The 19290-nt window shown below is 37.8% G+C and overlaps 1 protein-coding gene across 2 annotated transcripts in view; it reads left to right on the top strand.

Moving 5' to 3' along the window:
• The window catches only part of ZEB2 (zinc finger E-box binding homeobox 2), a 130001-nt gene that overhangs the window by 107333 nt on the left and 3378 nt on the right, over positions 1–19290 (top strand). For both annotated transcript variants that reach the window (XM_003793003.3, XM_023515037.1), the window contains 5 exons: positions 6896–7084; positions 7779–7993; positions 10669–10777; positions 11690–13659; positions 15010–15190. In XM_003793003.3, coding sequence (XP_003793051.1) covers positions 6896–7084; positions 7779–7993; positions 10669–10777; positions 11690–13659; positions 15010–15190 — 2664 coding nt within the window. The remainder of the gene's footprint in view (positions 1–6895; positions 7085–7778; positions 7994–10668; positions 10778–11689; positions 13660–15009; positions 15191–19290) is intronic.

Below are 19290 nucleotides of genomic sequence, written 5' to 3'. Positions count from 1 at the left end.
ATGCCTGTCCCCACTAGATCCTGCCGGCCCCTGCACATGCCTGTCCCCACTAGATCCTGCCGACCCCTGCAGATGCCTGTTCCCTGCTCACTCTTCTTCACCTCTCTCCCCTGAAGCTCTGGCACCTGGGGAACTCTCAGTGCCATTGGAACATTTGTTCCCTAGAGAAAGCCGTGATAGAGCGAGGGTGGAGAGGCAGGCCAAGACACTGCACTGATTCCTGGGCAGAGAAGAAACCTTGTCCGTTGCTCTTGACGACCCTGCCCTGGCTTCATACTCGCCTCTGCACCAGTCGGAGCCCTGCCAGGCAGCCCGTTAGCTGTGTAGTGAGAAAAAGATCATCCGTCCCTCACGGTGGTTTTTAGATATCTGGTGCCAATATGTATTTTGGAACCTTCTGCAAAAAACACACACATGCATTTTTAATGATGAAATGCTTATATTCATCAATTAGTCAACTTTAAATAAAGTGGCCACCACAATATATATATACCTTAGCAAATACTAAGTATGTGTTTCTTTAAACTGAAAGATTCAATACAAATGACTACATTAAAAATAATTTTCTATGTTTTCTTATCACTGATGTTGCTAATTAAAAGACTGTTTTTCAAAAACATGATAAATACAGTTACCCAGGTTTACGGCTGTTTCTTTAGGTCTCTCTGTCTACATGTAGTGAAGTGATAAAAAGCCAGATTATATGATAAGTACATAATTTCTACATTGCACAGAGGAAGCGCACAGGTACATGATCCCTTGTTTTATATATTTTTAGATATTTTATATATTTAGGTCTGTATATGGCAGAATCACCACCATTTTATATGTATGTTTTCAAATATTAGAATCACAGAAGTAAGAAAAAAATTACCAACTTCCTGTCCTCATCTCCAAGCATACTCTCTGGCACTAGCAGGCACTTGATAAACAATTATTTTTATTGTTATTGTTTTCTAAAGATATCTTTTTTTTTTTTTTTTGAGACAGAGTCTCACTCTGTTGCCCAGGCTAGAGTGCCAAAGAGTCAGCCTAGCTCACAGCAATCTCAGACTCCTAGGCTCAAGCAGTCCTCCTGCCTCAGCCTCCTAGGTGCCTGCCATGACACCCAGCTAATTTTTCTATTTTTAGTAGAGATAGGCTATTCACTCTTGCTCAGGCTGGTCTTAAACTCCTGAGCTAAAGTTATCCTCCCCACCTTGGCCTCCTACAGTGCTAAGATTATAAGCATGAGCCACCGTGCCTAGCCTCAAAAAACAGTTATTAAACAAAAGATCAATGAGTGGTTCCACTTGGTTTTTTCATAGATACTTGCTACTGCTCTTCTAGATACTCCAAGATATTTTCTTTTCCAAAAGAATTATTTATGGGGTGGCACCTGTGGCTCAAAGGAGTAGGGCGCTGACCCCATATGCCAGAGATGGCAGGTTCAAACCCAGCCCTAGCCAAAAAAAAAGAATTATTTATGCATTTTGATATTTATTAAAATGGCCTAACATAACATTCAAATATATTTCTTCAATTCTTTATGAAAATTATAAACATGCAAAATACTGAGCCAGTGATAACAGAGAACCTGTCTTTCTATGTGAACACACACTTGTTACAAATAAAGAAAGTAAATGGAAACTGAAAGGAGAAAGCATAGGTGTCAGGGCCATATTATAATTTAACTACCTATAAATATTAAGTAAAATTTACTTTTAAGTATCTTTGAGGAAATATTCTAAAGCAACTTGATTATGGGGCTTGCTGGTTTGGAGATCAACATTGTTTTATTTAGAGTTCTATTAATATTAATTTTTTCTAGGCAATAACTTTTAAAAGTCAGTTTATATTGACATTTATTATTAACTATCTAAAAATAATATCTAAGACAGACATGAAGGTATTTATAAAAGCGTCACTAATAAGCAGCATTAGTAAGAGTGGCCAACATATTTCCAAGGAATTTGAGGCTTCCCTAACTCAACGGGACCTAAAATTTCACTCTGACGATATTATAATGCATGTGGCCATCAGAAAACATTTTTCATTTATGAAATTCTTTTTTTTGGATTGAGAAAAGTTTATCTAACTTTAGGGAAGGTTGAGATATTTGCAAGACATTCGGGTAAATTTTAGGACTAAATATAAAATCTCTGGAGAAGGTATGGAAAGAAATTACTTGAGATTTCTTGTGAATTTTTGTTAGGGCTTGATGATAAATACCATGCAAATATCCTTTGTCAGTGTGTATTGGCAGTTCTTCCAAGGAGACCAGGGAATGAAGAGGATTACAGAAAGAAGGAAAATGAAGTTGATTTACACTACAAAACTGAAGTGGGAAATTCTCTAACTTTCCAGAAATTTTTTTACCTCATTCTTGTGTCCACTAAACAATACTACATAATCTTTCCAAAAACAAAAATACATACTTCCCAGTACAATCAAAACTTCATCCTTCCCTATAATTTCAAGAGTAACTGATATTTAATCACATCATTTGTTCTGGGACTATAACAACTAGTTTGGCTTTGGTTTTAAGAGACTGAATCATAACATAGGTTCAATGGAAAAGGGAGTTTTGAGCTCATAAAATCTAAGGAGGGTGGCCAACAAAACTTTTGCCAGGTGCATTTTGGTCTCAGGAAGGAGAGGAGCTAGAAAGGCACTTTCGGGATGTTGCATCTGAGCTGCTTTTCTCTGTGTGTCTACTTTATTCTATCTTTTCATTAATCTTCTTTCTCTAGATGGAAAATAGCAATTTGTTCATTCTATGCCTTATATGTATATAGCTATAGTCACTTAGGGAAAAAAAAAAACTACCATGATGCTTTTTTTGGGAACAAAGTCCTAAAATCGTAGGGAAGGAATTTATTGAATTCAGTTATGTCTGTTGGCTACCCTGGGCCAATCAACAGGACAGAGAGTGGCTCACTTTAGGTGCAGATGACCACCTAGATTCAACTTGGGGAACAGGATCATGTGGTAGGATGTCAGCTCCTTGGGTACCATAAAGCTTGGCAATAGGGAAATAGAGTTGTTCCAGGTAAAAAGTAATGTTGTAGTGCTAGGCAGAAAAACAAGAGATTCCTAATACCTACTGCAACCCTACTGCAAGCCACATTATATCCATGCCAGTTATGCCAAGCTCATAGAAGATCCAGCCCACTTAAGTGACTAGGAATATGAGATATATAACCAATGGCATGTCTATACCATATGAAATAAAATCCTGATGGAGCAAATGGCTGAGTGCCAGGCAGTGCCTATGGCTCAGTGAGTAGGGCACTGGCCCCATATACTGAGGGTGGCAGGTTCGAACCCAACCCCGGCCAAACTGCAACAAAAAAATAGCCGAGCATTGTGGTGGGTGCCTGTGGTCCCAGCTACTCCGGGGGCTGAGGCAAGAGAATAGCCTAAGCCCAGGAGTTGGAGGTTGCTGTGAGCTGTGACCCCACAGCACTCTACTGAGGGTGATAAAGTGAGACTCTATCACTAACAACAAAAAAAAAAGATTGAGTGCCATCTTCATGGACCCTTTTCTGAATACTCATCTGAGCCCTATCAAACAATTGCAAGTATTTCTGATCACCACTACACAGTTTATCACATAATAAATAATTGTTCTACAGTTGCCTGGACACTAGGTCTAAGTCTCTGCTCTACTGTATCTCTCTTATTTTATACTTCCTTTGACTAAAAGACCTCTACACCAAGATTAGTGTGAAGGACACACTTTATTCCTCATTCATTCCATAAGTGATTCTTGAGAGCCTGCTAATTTCTAAGCACTATACTCCATGCAAAGATTACAAAGATGATCAAAGATAGATCCTTCAAGAGAACACATGATTTGATGTCTTTTGTCCCCATTACACTTGACATAGAAATCTAGCATGGCCAAATTTGATCTAGCGATTGGATTGCCTCTCAAACACCAGTAGTGTATCTAGATGCAATTTAGTTTGCCTATCCAGAAAAATCAGAATTTTCCTCCGTTTTAAGCCGAAAGGCTATTAATGCAAATCCAACTGAATTTGCATTTGATTACATTTCTGATGGAAACATTCATATGCAAATGAAAATTCATGCAAAGATAGCCAGATAATTCAAATAGTTGCTGAAATATCAAGATAAAATTAGGATATTAAACGTACATCCATCCATGTTTACTAGGTTACACTAAGGTCATCAAGTGGGACAATGTTCTCAAAAAACTTAAATCTTTTCTTAAGCATTTGATAGCACTCAAGTGTGTATGAGTTCAAAAGAAACTATGATGTACTTTCCACTGTCATAGCACTGAAAAAAGAAATTAGTCAATGGTTAATCAGTCAACTTATTCAAAAGATGTTCACCTTGGATTCTTCATTTTGTCCTCCTTATCTTTTCTTACCATTAAAAACAAAAGGTGACTTTTGATAGCTCTGACATTATTTTGATGATCAAAGCAATGAACAAATAGTTTATGGAAATAAAATCGGCAGTTCTATGTACTCCCCAGAGCCTTAGTGATGCAAGTATAATGACATCATCACAACCACAACCAATAAGTATTCTTTGGAAAGCCCTTGGCATTGGGAGGATTAAGTGATTTTAACTAATGTCTGTGTTCCCTTACTAAATCCAGCTAAGAAAAGATTTGAGCAAAATTTCAGGATATAAAATATTAATCCACTCCTACACATTCCAAACCTATTTTTGAGGTAAATACGGGCCTTGGAATGAGATGATTGTTAAACTTAATGGAAGTTGGAGTGGCAAAGGAGAAAGATTTGAGATCATGGTGCTCAAGATTATTAATGCTTAGTTTAATAGTCCACAAAGTGTAATTCTCCCATTTCCTTTTGTTTTATCCATATATTGTCCCTAGTTTCTAGTCTTTTTGGAACTCGAGGATTCCCTGCTTTAATGAGTGTCACATACCATTCATCAAATGTGAAAAGCGTGATCATGGGGGTTAGCATCCCCCACCTTGACAAACCCAGTCCTTCCCCAGGCTTTAGGGATTTTACTTCTGAAGTATTTCTTTCATCCAGCCTCTTTTCCTCATCTCCTTCTTCAGTTCCTTAATTTTTATTGTTTGCCTAGTTAGGGGAGAATCCTCCTAACTGGCTTCCCAAAACCTATTTTTCTATTTCTCTGATCTCTATCATACTAAAGCCAAAGTTGTCACTTAAAAATGTAAATAATCATAATTTCATCCAACCACCCCCTTACTTGATACCCTCTGGTGGTTTCTGTTTCCCTTAGAATAAAATCCCCTGTCCTTAACAAGGCTCTTCCTCACTCCTGCTGCCTCTCCACCCTTACAGCACAGCTCTCCCTTCTGCCCTCTGCTCCGGCACTGTCCTTTCACATCCTGAGGCATGTCCCATGCTCCTTTCAGTCACCACATCCTTGTGCAGGCTGCTCTTCCCCAGCCTCCACAGCCCATGTCAGGCTTTCGCAATTAGAATTGTCCTCAGCTTGTAGATGGTCTCATGTTCCTCTGTAACTTCTTTCATACCATCATCTAACTTTCTTTCATAATACTTATTTGAGTTTGTAATAACTTAGTTTTGAGATACCAGTTATATTGCTCTTTCTCCTGGCTTCCTGAGGGATAAGACTAGATCTGGTTTTTTGTAAGATGTGATACCTAGTAAATACTAGACATTCAATAATGCTGTTGAATTAATGGAAGGTTCCACTTTCTGTTCTTCTCATCTAAATCCACAAGTTCATAATAATGAAAGCAAAAAAAAAAAATCAACCTCAATTGACTGGTTGGCTTGAAAATCACCCTACCACAATTACCCAAGAGAGTTAGTATGGCAAATATGGTAATATTGTTTATTGTGAAGAATAAGGTGAAGAATCTAGTGAAGCCAAGGTTAACTGCTTTAAAAAACTCTGGTAATAGTATTTCACCATTAATTGTACTAACAAAGTACTTTTTCCGCTTACCTATGACAGACAATAACAGCAATGGAGAGAAACCGCTCCCCCCTCCCAACTCTGCCTTATACCAAGGATATTTAATCCCCAACTTATTTCAGAAACACATCTAGAGGTTTCAAATATGCAAAGTCTTATGACACAAGTTGTTACAATTGGGTTACAACTATTACTTATTTCATAGAAATAGATTCATAATTACAAAAGTTAAAAGCATATTAAAATCACCCAGCAGCATAGCCAGTCTCCTGACTCTCTCTGTTACTTTTTATTTTCTTTCTATCAGCTGTGAGCTTCATTTTATTTTCAGCAGCTCTAAAATCCTGAGCTAAAGATTGAAATTATAGGGAAACATAAACTGCTGCATTCCACGATTTTTTAACAAAGTTGCTTTATTATCTCTCTAGGAATATCTGTCCTTCTGCATCTGTCTCAGACTAGGTAGCCTCGGCTGCCTGTGGTGTTCAGAGGGTGGAGGGTTAACAGCTTATATTTAGCAACAGGATGTATCTGTGGTTAGGGACGTTAAGTTTAGTAGAAAGAAGAATTAAATGTACCTTTCTTGAAAGAAAAGGAAGCTTTATATAGACTATTAAAATACTTTTGAGCTTATGTTATGTCTGATGTTTATGGATTTTAGAATACAGTTCTGTTTGTTGGTCTTTTAAAATTTTCACTGAAAAACATTTTAAAATTTCTCTCACTCTTTGTGAATTATGCAGACTAATATTCCAGGAAGAAAGAAGTAAACTGTGCTTATTTCACATAAAGCAAAGTGTCCTCTTTCTTGCATCTATTATGAGAGTAAGCATTCAGTCAATAATTGGTCATCTTCAATACTTCTTACAAATAAACCAGGCATTTGTGTCTGATTGCAAGTCATCATCTCTCACTAACAGTGCTGGAGATGGACTGGGCCTCCTAGGAAGAAGGCCTGCAAAGGACATTTCTTCTCCTTTTATCATTTCAGTGAAGAATGCAAATTGCACATCAGACTTTGAGGAATACTTTGCCAAAAGAAAACTGGAGGAACGCGATGGCCACGCAGTCAGCATCGAGGAGTACCTTCAGCGCAGTGACACAGCCATCATTTACCCAGAAGCCCCTGAAGAGCTGTCTCGCCTTGGCACGCCAGAGGCCAATGGGCAAGAAGAAAATGGTGAGGCTGTAATTCATTTTTAGCCACTACATTGACCTCTGCAGCTGTTACAATTACAAATGCACTCCATGCCTGAGTGTTTACCTTAAAATTTGAAGAACAGCTGCAGAGGCATGGAATTTCATGAGCAAAGATTAGAACTGTAATTTTAGGGTATTGTGAAATTTTTTTGTCAGCAAATTTGTGTCATTTGTACATCCAATAAAGAACAAGAACAATTAGAGCCATTTCTAAGAGATAAAAATATCTAAATTTATTCCTATCTTTCTGAAACATTTTACTTTTGAGGGGGAAAAAAAAGTTTAGAATTACTGACCCTCACCTTTTGTTCCTCTCTACCCACACCTGAAAAGCTCCTTGGCACCGTGAGTTCCTGAAGAATCTGTGACTAAAGGTTCAGTAGGAACTGCCAGTCACCAAAAGAGAATTTCCTCATTTATCAGCTGTTTAAACCCCCCTCCCCACAAGCTTAAGTAATTAATTAATTTTCTAGCGCAGTGTGAGCTGATTCCAACAAGTCTGTCCTGGGTGTGTGAGGGGACTGGTGTGTAAGGGGGCTGGGTGCAATGATGGCACTCTGGTAGAGCAGATTGCAGTGATTCCTGTCATACCAGCCCGGGCAGTCAGCCCATTAGCTGCCATTGATTTACTGACCTTTTGGCCCGCTTCTCTCTCTCTTGTCTCTCGGCTACAGACCTGCCACCTGGAACTCCAGATGCTTTTGCCCAACTGCTGACCTGCCCCTACTGCGACCGGGGCTACAAGCGCTTGACATCACTGAAGGAGCACATCAAGTACCGCCACGAGAAGAATGAGGAGAACTTTTCCTGCCCTCTTTGTAGCTACACGTTTGCCTACCGCACCCAGCTCGAGCGGCATATGGTGACGCACAAGCCAGGGACAGATCAGGTGGGGGGGCATTTAAGTGATTTCTTTCTATAATAACCCCTTAGAGAAACGATATTGCTTTGATTGGCAATCATTATTAATTTTTCATGGCATTTTGAAGATGCAGATCTTTTAATGGTAATAGCTTTAATTGAGGTCTAAATGATTTTTTGATGGTCTCTTCTAATATGATTTAATAGTCTTATGTTCACGATCGAATGAGTGTGTTAATTTCTAATTTAGAAATTTTATTTGCACTTTAACTTGACTTTAGTTTCATTTTTATGTTCCACAAAAAGTGAATGAAATTGTAGCATTTTAATTATACATTATTAAACATCTCAGCAATTTTAATTCCATTTTTCACCTAGTTGTACTTAGAAATTTTCTTTTCACCTAGGGTCTAAGTCATAGTACCAGTGTGTATTTCTTTCATCACATAACACCTTCTGTGACTTAAAGAGTACTTTTATAAGCTGCTACTAGTTCGTGAAATCTAATTAAGTGTTTTAAGGAAAATCAGAAAGGCACATAGTACACATGTACCTATCCAATAAGTCGGATTAATACCCAAACATTGCATGTACATTTAAAATGATCCCTTCCTGATATGCGTGTTTACAGCTAAATGTTAAAATTGCTCTGCCTCTTTCTTCTTACTTGTCTGAAAAATAAAAACTCTCTCCTGAACAGACAAGCATAGCTTCTTAAATCTTTTAAATGATTGAATAGGATTGATTCACCACGTCCCTTAAATGTGGCAGCAAAACTGCTCTTTCTGTCCTCTGGGGAGAATTGACTGCAAATTGATATTATGATATGTTCAAATGGTAACAAAAAAGGTGTGCCCTAAGTCAGCATAACCGGCCCTTCAGACCTGGAATCATGCTCTATGAGCCTTCACATCCTATCTGTTTTTTAAATTATTAAACATGATATTTTTTATAAAAATTTTATTTTTTTTCTTACAGGCTTCATTTTATTTGAATATGGAAAATAAGAATAAGCAAGCAATGGTGACAATACTCTGTGATAGAATTTTACTATTTTCAGAGAACAGCTCACGTAGATCATTCCATTTATATCTGCTTAGACTTGTCACCTGAATGTTTTTCAAAGATCAGTTATTTAAAAAAAAAAGAATGCTTGCATAGTTACACTTATGTAACAGTTTATCTCCCCTTGCTTATATGCACAAAAACTCGAGGAAAAAAAAAGTGCCTAGATATTTATCTAGCATAACCGCTTTAAATTTCACATGCAGAAGTGTGATTGTGTTGGCGCCTTATGAATGGTAGCTTTGGTGTTGAAAAGTCCCCTCATTTGCTCATGGCATTTACAATTAGTAAATTAAAATGATTGTATCATATTAACAGTGGCACAACTAAAGTTTATAGTAGTCCTCTGAGGGCTGTGGGGGGAGAGAAAGCAGCTGTTGCTGTTTGTTTATGCAACTCAGCAACATATGAGCGCTGGTCCCTCAATGGCGCTCGGCGGGCTGGGCTCTGCTTGATCTTTGAAGGTTGCTGCTGTTTGAACAAACCTCCCTGTGTCCCATGTAACACCATCTGTCTCACTAGGAATGTGGGAAGATTCAGCACACCCTAGCAGTTGTCATACCGTTTCTGTGCTGTCTTTTTGCAAAAGGCTTTTGTGTCACTGCTGCTTGAAAAAGGCTGACCTCCTACCTTGAGCATCCAGAGTGGATGACTGTATTTTTTTTTCCAGAATTCTAAGTCACACTGCTTTTTTTCTCTTGTTCAAAAAGGTCAGCTGTGTTTGATTATATCTTTGCTGCTTTTAACTTGTCTTTTCAGCAAACTTTTTTCTTTTCTGTCCCTACTCCCTAGCACACTACTAAAAAGGAAAATGAAAAGTCGTTGAAGTCTTTCCTACTGGCCTGTGATAAAACTGTTCAAGCAGCTATAACCCAAGATGTTGTGTCTTGCATTTGATAATGAATCAAATCTGATATGCAACATCTCAGGAAAAAGACAGTGCTGAGATTCGCTACTAGCACTGCTAATGGGATATTTAAACATGCTTGCCACGCAATGAAATATTTATAGTCAAGGGGTTTTTTTGTTGGTGTTATTTTGATTTGGGTTTTGTTTTTTGTTGTGTTGGTTGTGTTTTGTTGCTGTGGCTTTTGTTTTTGTTTTTGCCTTTGAAGTTTTAGATTGAGTCAGTAGAAGATATACTTTTATCCTGATACAAAAAAATTTGATGAAATTTGCTATATGCATGTGGAGTTTTGGGGTTTTTCTTTTTGAGACTACTCAGAATCTTTAGGAAAACATTTATTTTTTTCCTTAACCAAACAGTTGCATTCTAGCAGGTAATCTTAATATTTTAAGAATTTGTAGTAGACACAAAAACAATAAACAGCTTTATAATTATACGTTCTCATCTACCAAGGCTCAAAAAAAAAAAAAAAAAACAATTTGGAAAAGAAACCCTAGAAATAATTCTAAAGCAAGGGTTGGATGCGCATGTGAAAGCTTTTTTTTATTTGTTCCAATTTTATTACGGACATTATCACTTTTATTGCAACTCCGAAAGACTGGGCAAATAAATAAGAATGCACTCAAACCTTTTGGGCTGTCTGAAAAATAGAAGCCTTTTAAAAATATTAGTAACAAATTTCCTTTGTTCCTCCCGCACAAGACTGATGCCAGTCTTTTCTCCTCTTTTAGCACCAAATGCTAACCCAAGGAGCAGGTAATCGCAAGTTCAAATGCACAGAGTGTGGCAAGGCCTTCAAATATAAACACCATCTGAAGGAACACCTGCGAATTCACAGTGGTGAGTAGCAGAGGTGCTGGCTCTCACATTTGCATTTTGTTTAATTAAGGGAATTTTATAAGATTGTTTAAATTTTACACAGTCCTATTTGTAACATTTTGGAACTACCCGTTTATTCCATAAACTATGTGTGCCTGATCTGTCTTCATGAGACTTAGGGTAACATCAATAACACTATCTTACAAGAAGAAGAAGAATGCTTATACTTTATAAAAACCACAAATGCTTTCATTCATTGCAAAATCTAGAGGCTCCTTTTTGTCCCTTTGAAACCCCTTCTCCAGATCAAAAAATTTTCACCTGAGGAAGCTCAACTGACAAATTCTGGAGGATGTTCCTTTTTGATATCTAACCATGAAAGCAAGTTGAAGAATTTTGGACAGGAGCTTTATATGATAAATGCTCCCTGATTCCTGAGAGCTGTGTATCACAGAACAGTATCTTACCACTGAGATTTCTTCTTTATAACTAGTTTGATAGCTCTGCCAAGTGTTTTATTACCAAATTGGATGCTATTCAAAGGACTAGTTGGATTGGTAGAATCAATGGAATTTCCACAGAGTTGATTAAAGCCATGGCTACACTTCCCTTTAAATACTGTGACATCTTTATTGTGCTATTGACCACACATTAATCTGACATTCTGTGTAAATGGAAGGCTGCCGATGGCAAAACAAGATTTCGGATCTTAGCTGAAAAAGGCATAGATAGCCCTACCTTTCACTGCTACCATCTTGAGTTATGTCCTCCCAGGGTAGATAAAGCTCAGAAATAGTTAGGGCTGCCTAATTCTAATCTAAGCACCTAGCATGTAGGGGTACCTCATTGTGTCCCTTCCATTTGGTTTCACAGGTTCTTGTCTTGGTAGACAACTACAAAGAAAAGTAATGTTAATTTTAATTATCATTTTAGGTGAAAAACCTTACGAGTGCCCAAACTGCAAGAAACGTTTCTCCCATTCTGGTTCCTACAGTTCACACATCAGCAGCAAGAAATGTATTGGCTTAATCTCGGTAAATGGCCGAATGAGAAACAATATCAAGACGGGTTCTTCCCCTAATTCTGTTTCTTCTTCTCCTACTAATTCAGCCATTACCCAGTTAAGAAACAAGTTGGAGAATGGAAAACCACTTAGTATCTCTGAACAAACAGGCTTACTTAAAATTAAAACAGAACCACTAGACTTCAATGACTATAAAGTTCTTATGGCCACACACGGGTTTAGTGGCACTAGTCCCTTTATGAATGGTGGGCTTGGAGCCACCAGCCCTCTAGGAGTTCATCCATCTGCTCAGAGTCCAATGCAGCACTTAGGTGTAGGGATGGAAGCCCCTTTACTTGGATTTCCCACCATGAATAGTAATTTAAGTGAGGTGCAAAAGGTTCTACAGATTGTGGACAATACGGTTTCCAGGCAAAAAATGGACTGCAAGGCTGAAGAAATTTCCAAGTTGAAAGGTTATCACATGAAGGATCCATGCTCTCAGCCTGAGGAACAAGGAGTCACTTCTCCCAGTATTCCACCTGTCGGCCTTCCAGTAGTGAGTCATAATGGTGCCACTAAAAGTATTATTGACTACACGTTAGAAAAAGTCAATGAAGCCAAAGCTTGCCTCCAGAGCTTGACTACCGACTCAAGGAGACAGATCAGTAATATAAAGAAAGAGAAGCTGCGTACTTTAATAGATTTGGTCACCGACGATAAAATGATTGAGAACCACAACATATCCACTCCATTTTCATGCCAGTTCTGTAAAGAAAGTTTTCCAGGCCCCATCCCCTTGCATCAGCATGAGCGTTACCTTTGTAAGATGAATGAAGAGATCAAGGCGGTCCTGCAACCTCACGAAAACATAGTCCCCAACAAAGCCGGAGTTTTTGTTGATAATAAAGCCCTCCTCTTGTCATCTGTACTTTCTGAGAAAGGAATGACAAGCCCCATCAACCCGTACAAGGACCACATGTCTGTACTCAAAGCCTACTATGCTATGAACATGGAGCCCAACTCTGATGAACTGCTGAAAATTTCCATTGCTGTGGGCCTTCCTCAGGAATTTGTGAAGGAATGGTTTGAGCAACGAAAAGTCTACCAGTATTCAAATTCCAGGTCACCATCACTGGAAAGGAACTCCAAGCCGTTAGCTCCCAACAGTAACCCTCCCACAAAAGACTCTTTACTATCCAGGTCTCCTGTAAAACCTATGGACTCCATAACATCACCATCTATAGCAGAACTTCACAACAGTGTTACAAATTGTGATCCTCCTCTCAGGCTAACAAAACCTTCCCATTTTACCAATATTAAACCAGTTGAAAAATTGGACCACTCAAGGAGTAATACTCCTTCTCCCTTAAATCTTTCCTCCACATCTTCTAAAAACTCCCACAGTAGTTCGTACACTCCAAACAGCTTCTCTTCGGAGGAGCTCCAGGCTGAGCCTTTGGACTTGTCATTACCAAAACAAATGAAAGAACCCAAAAGTATTATAGCCACAAAGAACAAAACAAAAGCTAGTAGCATAAATTTAGACCATAACAGTATTTCTTCATCATCTGAAAACTCAGATGAGCCTCTGAACTTGACTTTTATCAAGAAGGAGTTTTCAAATTCAAATAATCTGGACAACAAAAGCACTAACCCAGTGTTCGGCATGAACCCATTTAGTGCCAAACCTTTATACACAGCTCTTCCACCACAAAGCGCATTTCCCCCTGCCACTTTCATGCCACCAGTCCAGACCAGTATCCCTGGGCTACGACCATACCCAGGACTGGATCAGATGAGCTTCCTACCACATATGGCCTATACCTACCCAACTGGAGCAGCTACTTTTGCTGATATGCAGCAAAGGAGAAAGTACCAGCGGAAACAAGGATTTCAGGTAATGAGATGTACCTTTTCGCTCTGAAGAAAGGAGGTGGCAATCATACTGTTCATGTGCATGTAGGAAGAAAAAACCTTAGTCAGAAAAATCAGGAGCAATAGAGGAGTTTGTTTTAAAGTGAACTTAATCCTTTCGGTGGCCTAGAAAAACAAATGGATGCAACAGTGGAACACTGTACTCCATAAGCATGTTCACTTAAAGAAAAAGATAAAGAAGCAATTAATGTTAATTTCGGAGGTTAATTCATCTGCATTTAGAACTGTATATTGATAATAGTATTCGGTATGTTTTATAGAAGTGCTGAAAGTTAAAGTTTATGAACAGCCACACACTTTGCAAGATGTGCACAATTTGCTGTAACAATAGGTACTGGGTTTTAGAGAAAATAGTTTATTTTGAAGAGCATTAAAAAAATATTTCATACAGTCCACATGACCTCATACCAGACTTTTCAAACTAGCTAATAATTTATGGTTTATCAAATTCAAGCAGGTATATTTTAACATTATGCAGTTTAATCCTTGCTGGCAAAATAGGAGGGTAAGTAGCAGTGCACCTCTGTAACAGCTGTTCCAGTATTCCGATTTATAGTACATCTGCCCTCTTTGTAAATGAATTTAAGCCTATTTAATCTCCTCTAATATTAATTAGTGCAAACGTAGTCTAAGAAAACTGAACTGTGGGCTAGCAAATGGAAATGTATGTTATCATGCAAGTTTGCTCTCCTTTGGATCAAGACAAAATAAATATCAAGAAATTTAATAATTTACTGATCCACATTCATTATTGCTTAATGCTGAAGGCTGTTTTAACATAGAACATTGATAAAAAGTGTTATTAATATTCCCTATTTCAAATTAGAAAATTAAATATAAAAATATAGCTTGAGGCCTTTAGTTGGTAGACATACATTTAAATAGATTGCATAATAATAACATTTTGTACCTAAATATAAAATTCAATTAAAATGGGGTTTCTACAGCTACAGATCATTTCTAAAGTTAAGCACACTGGAAAACACACAAATTCCAATGTTTAATTTTCACTTGGATATTTCCTAGTAGAAATAAAATGAAGGATTTTAGAAAAATTTATGTTTCTCTCACCTTAGAGTTGACTGTTTTCTGTCCTTGAAAAATAGTGAGCTCTACTCTCCGGGGAAGAGAATGTTTATATTTTTGCTGGAATATGAGACCTCATGTTGTTCATGGAAAATAATTAATTTTTAAAAAATTAGACCAATTAATGCAAGCATTTTTGAGGTCGTCCAGACGTCAGCCTGTTCGAAGGTGTTTGGTGTAAGCACAAAGTGAAGCCACTGTGTTGAACTGTGTGATTCTATCACAGGGAGAATTGCTTGATGGAGCACAAGACTACATGTCAGGCCTAGATGACATGACAGACTCCGACTCCTGTCTGTCTCGCAAGAAGATCAAGAAGACAGAGAGTGGCATGTATGCATGTGACTTATGTGACAAGACATTCCAGAAAAGCAGTTCCCTTCTGCGACATAAATATGAACACACAGGTATGAGTGACTTTGACTAGCTGGTTAGAGCTTCCCAGCCTGCTGTACATTTCATAATATTTAATGAGCACACTTGTGCAACATAAGATGTAGCATATGCTGATACCTTCAACAAGGAAGAAAGTATGCTTTTGCTGAGCTCAGTAGGACTTTTTTGTTGCCTGTTTATTGGATCGTTCATGTGTTTATGAGTGTGCTTGTCTTCATATCCCTCGAGTTATTCTGGAAAGCAAATTCACAAATCATGTCAAAGGAGCATTCAAATGGCCAGGCCAATGACGTGGCCCCCAGAAGCCAGTTACTGAAAATATCCTCAAATTCTTAAGCTGTGATGACCCTGTCGATACATAGCATAAGAAATTCAATTGGTGATGTATTCATTTCACCATCCAAAGCATTGAGTAAGCCACAGTTTGGAGGCAATGTTGTGTAGTTTTAATCGATTGGCTACATTTTGAATCAGCTAAAAGTGTTAGTACCATAAAAGAAAAGACCAAAATAGCTACTGAAACCACCTATATTTGGAAGACTGAAATATAGTTATCTAAATTTTTAGTTTATTTCCAATGCATGCATTACTAATTAGGAACAGTTACAAGGAGTTGACAAGACACCATTCTTTCCTATGAGTAAAGAGATGAGGGGCTAATTTAAAAGAAAGAAAGAAAGGATAGGTATCTAATGTAAATTACTATTATTTCCCACAATCCAAGATGTGATTTGCAGTCCTGTAATTGAGTTCTAGCTGGGTTCTCCCTCCCTCCCTGTCTGCTCCTACCCTTGACAACAAGCTAACTCAGAAGCATCCCTGCTCTAGCCCACCTCCAATTCTCCCCTAGACATGCTCTACTGGCCCTGGATGGGACAAGAAAGGCTGTGGGATCTCCATCAAAACATTGGCAAGAGGGAAAAATAGGGACGGGGGGTTGCAGGTTAGGAAAACCTCTCAGTTTAGACAAGGGAGTCTACTCTCAAACATTTTAATATGAATGGGAAAAAATTGACCTAAGTATTAATGCTTTGGGGAAGAAAGTGATGAGGAGGCAAAAAAGAAAAGAAAGAGGAGTGTGAACATTTCTTGTCACACTTTGACTGCCCATATATACATGTGGCATCCTTTCTGGTGATTGGAAATGACCCTCGAGACGCATTTGTACTTAGTATCATCCCTTATCCTTCACTGGGCCCGTGCTGGAGGCAGCACAAGTGGCAGCATCCACCTGAGAATGGGGACAGGGGAGTGTGTCCTTTACCATTAAGGTCAAGGGTATTTGTGATGAGAACAAGGTTGATAAATAGCAAAGCCATAAAAATATTTCCTTTAGTACTAAGTTCTATTTAAGCGTTTACAGAGTAAAGATATTTTCATACCTGCATTCATTTTAGTATTTTAATCAACCTCAAATATATTTTGTATTCCATTATTCAGCTACAATAGGCACATCACTGAAGCCATCTTTCCCTCTCTGATTGGTTTTATTATATGACCATATGCAAACTTTATCATTTACTACATGGTGAGTGGAAAATTTTATTTTAGTGAGGGCTATCATACATGTAGATATCCAGTCAATATATTTATTTATTTTAAATGAGATAGTCTATACGTTTTATAGGCATATAGAAAGTTGAGAGACCCAAAAGTTGACAAACACAGATATGCATAATTAACTTGAAAAATAAACTGTATTTTAAAAAGTAAAGCTAAAATATTCTGGTTCTTTAAGATGCGAGATCTGCTATTTAGAAACACTGCCTAGCAACAAGACGCTAACCATCCAATGATGTCCCTAAACTTGTGATTAAGTACCCTTCTGTTGGCTTCCCGGCTTGTCAGTTTTCCAGCATGTTAACTTTTTGGTCTCTTGACCAAACATCTCATGATGTGACTGTTGTCAGTATGTTAGGTTCCATCCAAGTGAAGTTCTGCATGAATTTTCTATCAATGTGATATATGTGGACATTTAGTCCATTTTCCTATATTAATGGGGCCCCCAAAGTTTTTTATTTGTTTATATTAAGCACTAGTAATATTGTGAGAATGTATTCATACAAAAATTATAAGTGAGAACTGTTTGGGGGAGTTGATGACTCTGAGATTGGGAAATAAAGTTGAATTGTCATCTAATTATGTGTTAATTATGAATGTTTCATTGATAAAGTATGTTTGTTATAATTTAATGTATTGAATCATTTAAATCAAGAAGGAAATTATGACCTACTTATTCATGGGATCCAGTGCTTTTTTGCCTCAACCTGTTTAATTTGTTCCCTAGACTGATACCAGAGTCATAAGACTTAATTTTTTTTTACCAATGACTATTGCTTGCTTGCTTTTCCTGAGCCCCAGGACTAGGACAGAGGAAGGAAACACTATGTAAATGTTGACTTAATATGACTTAACTGTCACAAACCAAGACTATGAAATTTAAAAAATCTGCAACTCCTTGAGCCCTGTCTACTAAAATTAAATCTGGCCTTTGCTGAGCGCTTTCTCTACTGAGGCATTGAGGTAGATGCTTTTCTTTGTTGAGACATTGTGGTAGCTTTCTTATTTAGAAAAGTAATAAAGACATTTCTACTTTGAGTAGACACAGTCTAAGTTTTAAATTACTAGTCAATTTTTTCCTCAGTTATATGGTAATTTTTTTATACCACAAAACTTCCCTTTATTACTAACTTCAGTTATCATTATAGCTGTCAAGTGAATCATGAACCTAGATATTAGAGAAAATATTTACCCTAAACAAGTTTTGATTCACTCAGTATCAATTTGGATATTCTCAATCTTGTTCATGTGGAAATTTAATTCTAGGACGTCTTGATTTGAATCAGGTATACCAACCAAAGAAGTTACAAAGAGGTGAATGTCCAAGTCAGTGCCTATACAAACTGAATTAGTTAAATGTGGATGAAATGGCAGGAGATCAGACTATTTAGTGTAAGGCATATGTCAAAACTCTCACCTGCTCCTTTCCCTGAAATCATAGATGAAAATTTATTCTTTCAGGCTGTCAGTTTAGAATGCAGAAATAATATATCTATACTAGAAGCATATTGTTTATTAGCAAATGAGTCCTCTGGAAATTGATGGTCTGTAACCATAGCATATCCATAGGATGGCTTGTACTTAGGCAGGCATTGCCCACGCATTTCTAAGAGGCCTTGGCCTACTGGAGAATGCTCACTGTCTATCTCTCTCAAGACACTGCTCTCAGTTTTGTTGGTTTGGAAAAGACAGAGCCGTATCAACTGTTATGTTCATTTAGTTATTAACATGGTCTCCCCATGAAGTGGCCCAACTAGCTGACTTTTTGTGTTCCTGAGCTGATGAGATATTAATATCCACAGAAGTTGTGGACAGTTTCTTCCATGTATTCTGTAGCAACTAAAGTACCAAGAAATTTTTCACCTACGATTTCTTTTCTCTCTATTCAGATTCATTTCTTCCATGTACTCTGCTCCTGCTGCATGTCTCCTACTTAGAACTTGAGAAATTATTGAACATGTATTAATGAATAAGAATAAAATGATCTAACATAAATTGAGTGCCTACTATGCGCAGTCCTTGCACTTCACATACATCGTCTCTCTTAGTTCTTATATCCAGCTCCCAAGTTAAGTCCCCAAATGTAAAGACCTTGACCGTGAGAGAGGTAAATGTGCCCGAGTTTGCACAGCCAGTTGTAAAAGATTTGAACCCAGCAAGTCAGATTCCAGAACCCATCTCTCCCATTAAGCAACGTACCACCCTGCCCCTGTGGATGAATCACTACTGTGAGAAATGTCTTATCCTTTGTCCCAGTAGCATCCTTTCCATGTCCACACATAACATAAGGACTTGAGGTTTCCTAGAAGGCAAAACCTCTTGTCTTTTCTCCAAATACACTTATGCTTCCTGTAAAATTACCTCCCTACATGGTGGTCTTTTCAAATGGAAAAGCACGCTATCTTTCCAGACTCTTGGCAGGCCATTGGAATTCTGTTATCCAGTTTACTCATTGAAAACATCTTTTCCAAAAATTAAGGAACAGTTCTTGTGTGGTTTGAATTATATTTCTCTTCTTCACACTATTAGCTGCCTTGAAGTAGGTTACTAG

This window comes from Otolemur garnettii, unplaced genomic scaffold (assembly GCF_000181295.1).
Source record: "Otolemur garnettii isolate 467f Iridium unplaced genomic scaffold, OtoGar3 scaffold00064, whole genome shotgun sequence".
Lineage (NCBI taxonomy): Eukaryota > Metazoa > Chordata > Mammalia > Primates > Galagidae > Otolemur > Otolemur garnettii.
The sequence above is the reverse complement of the archived record's forward strand: the minus strand, read 5'-3'. Positions and strand labels throughout refer to the sequence as shown.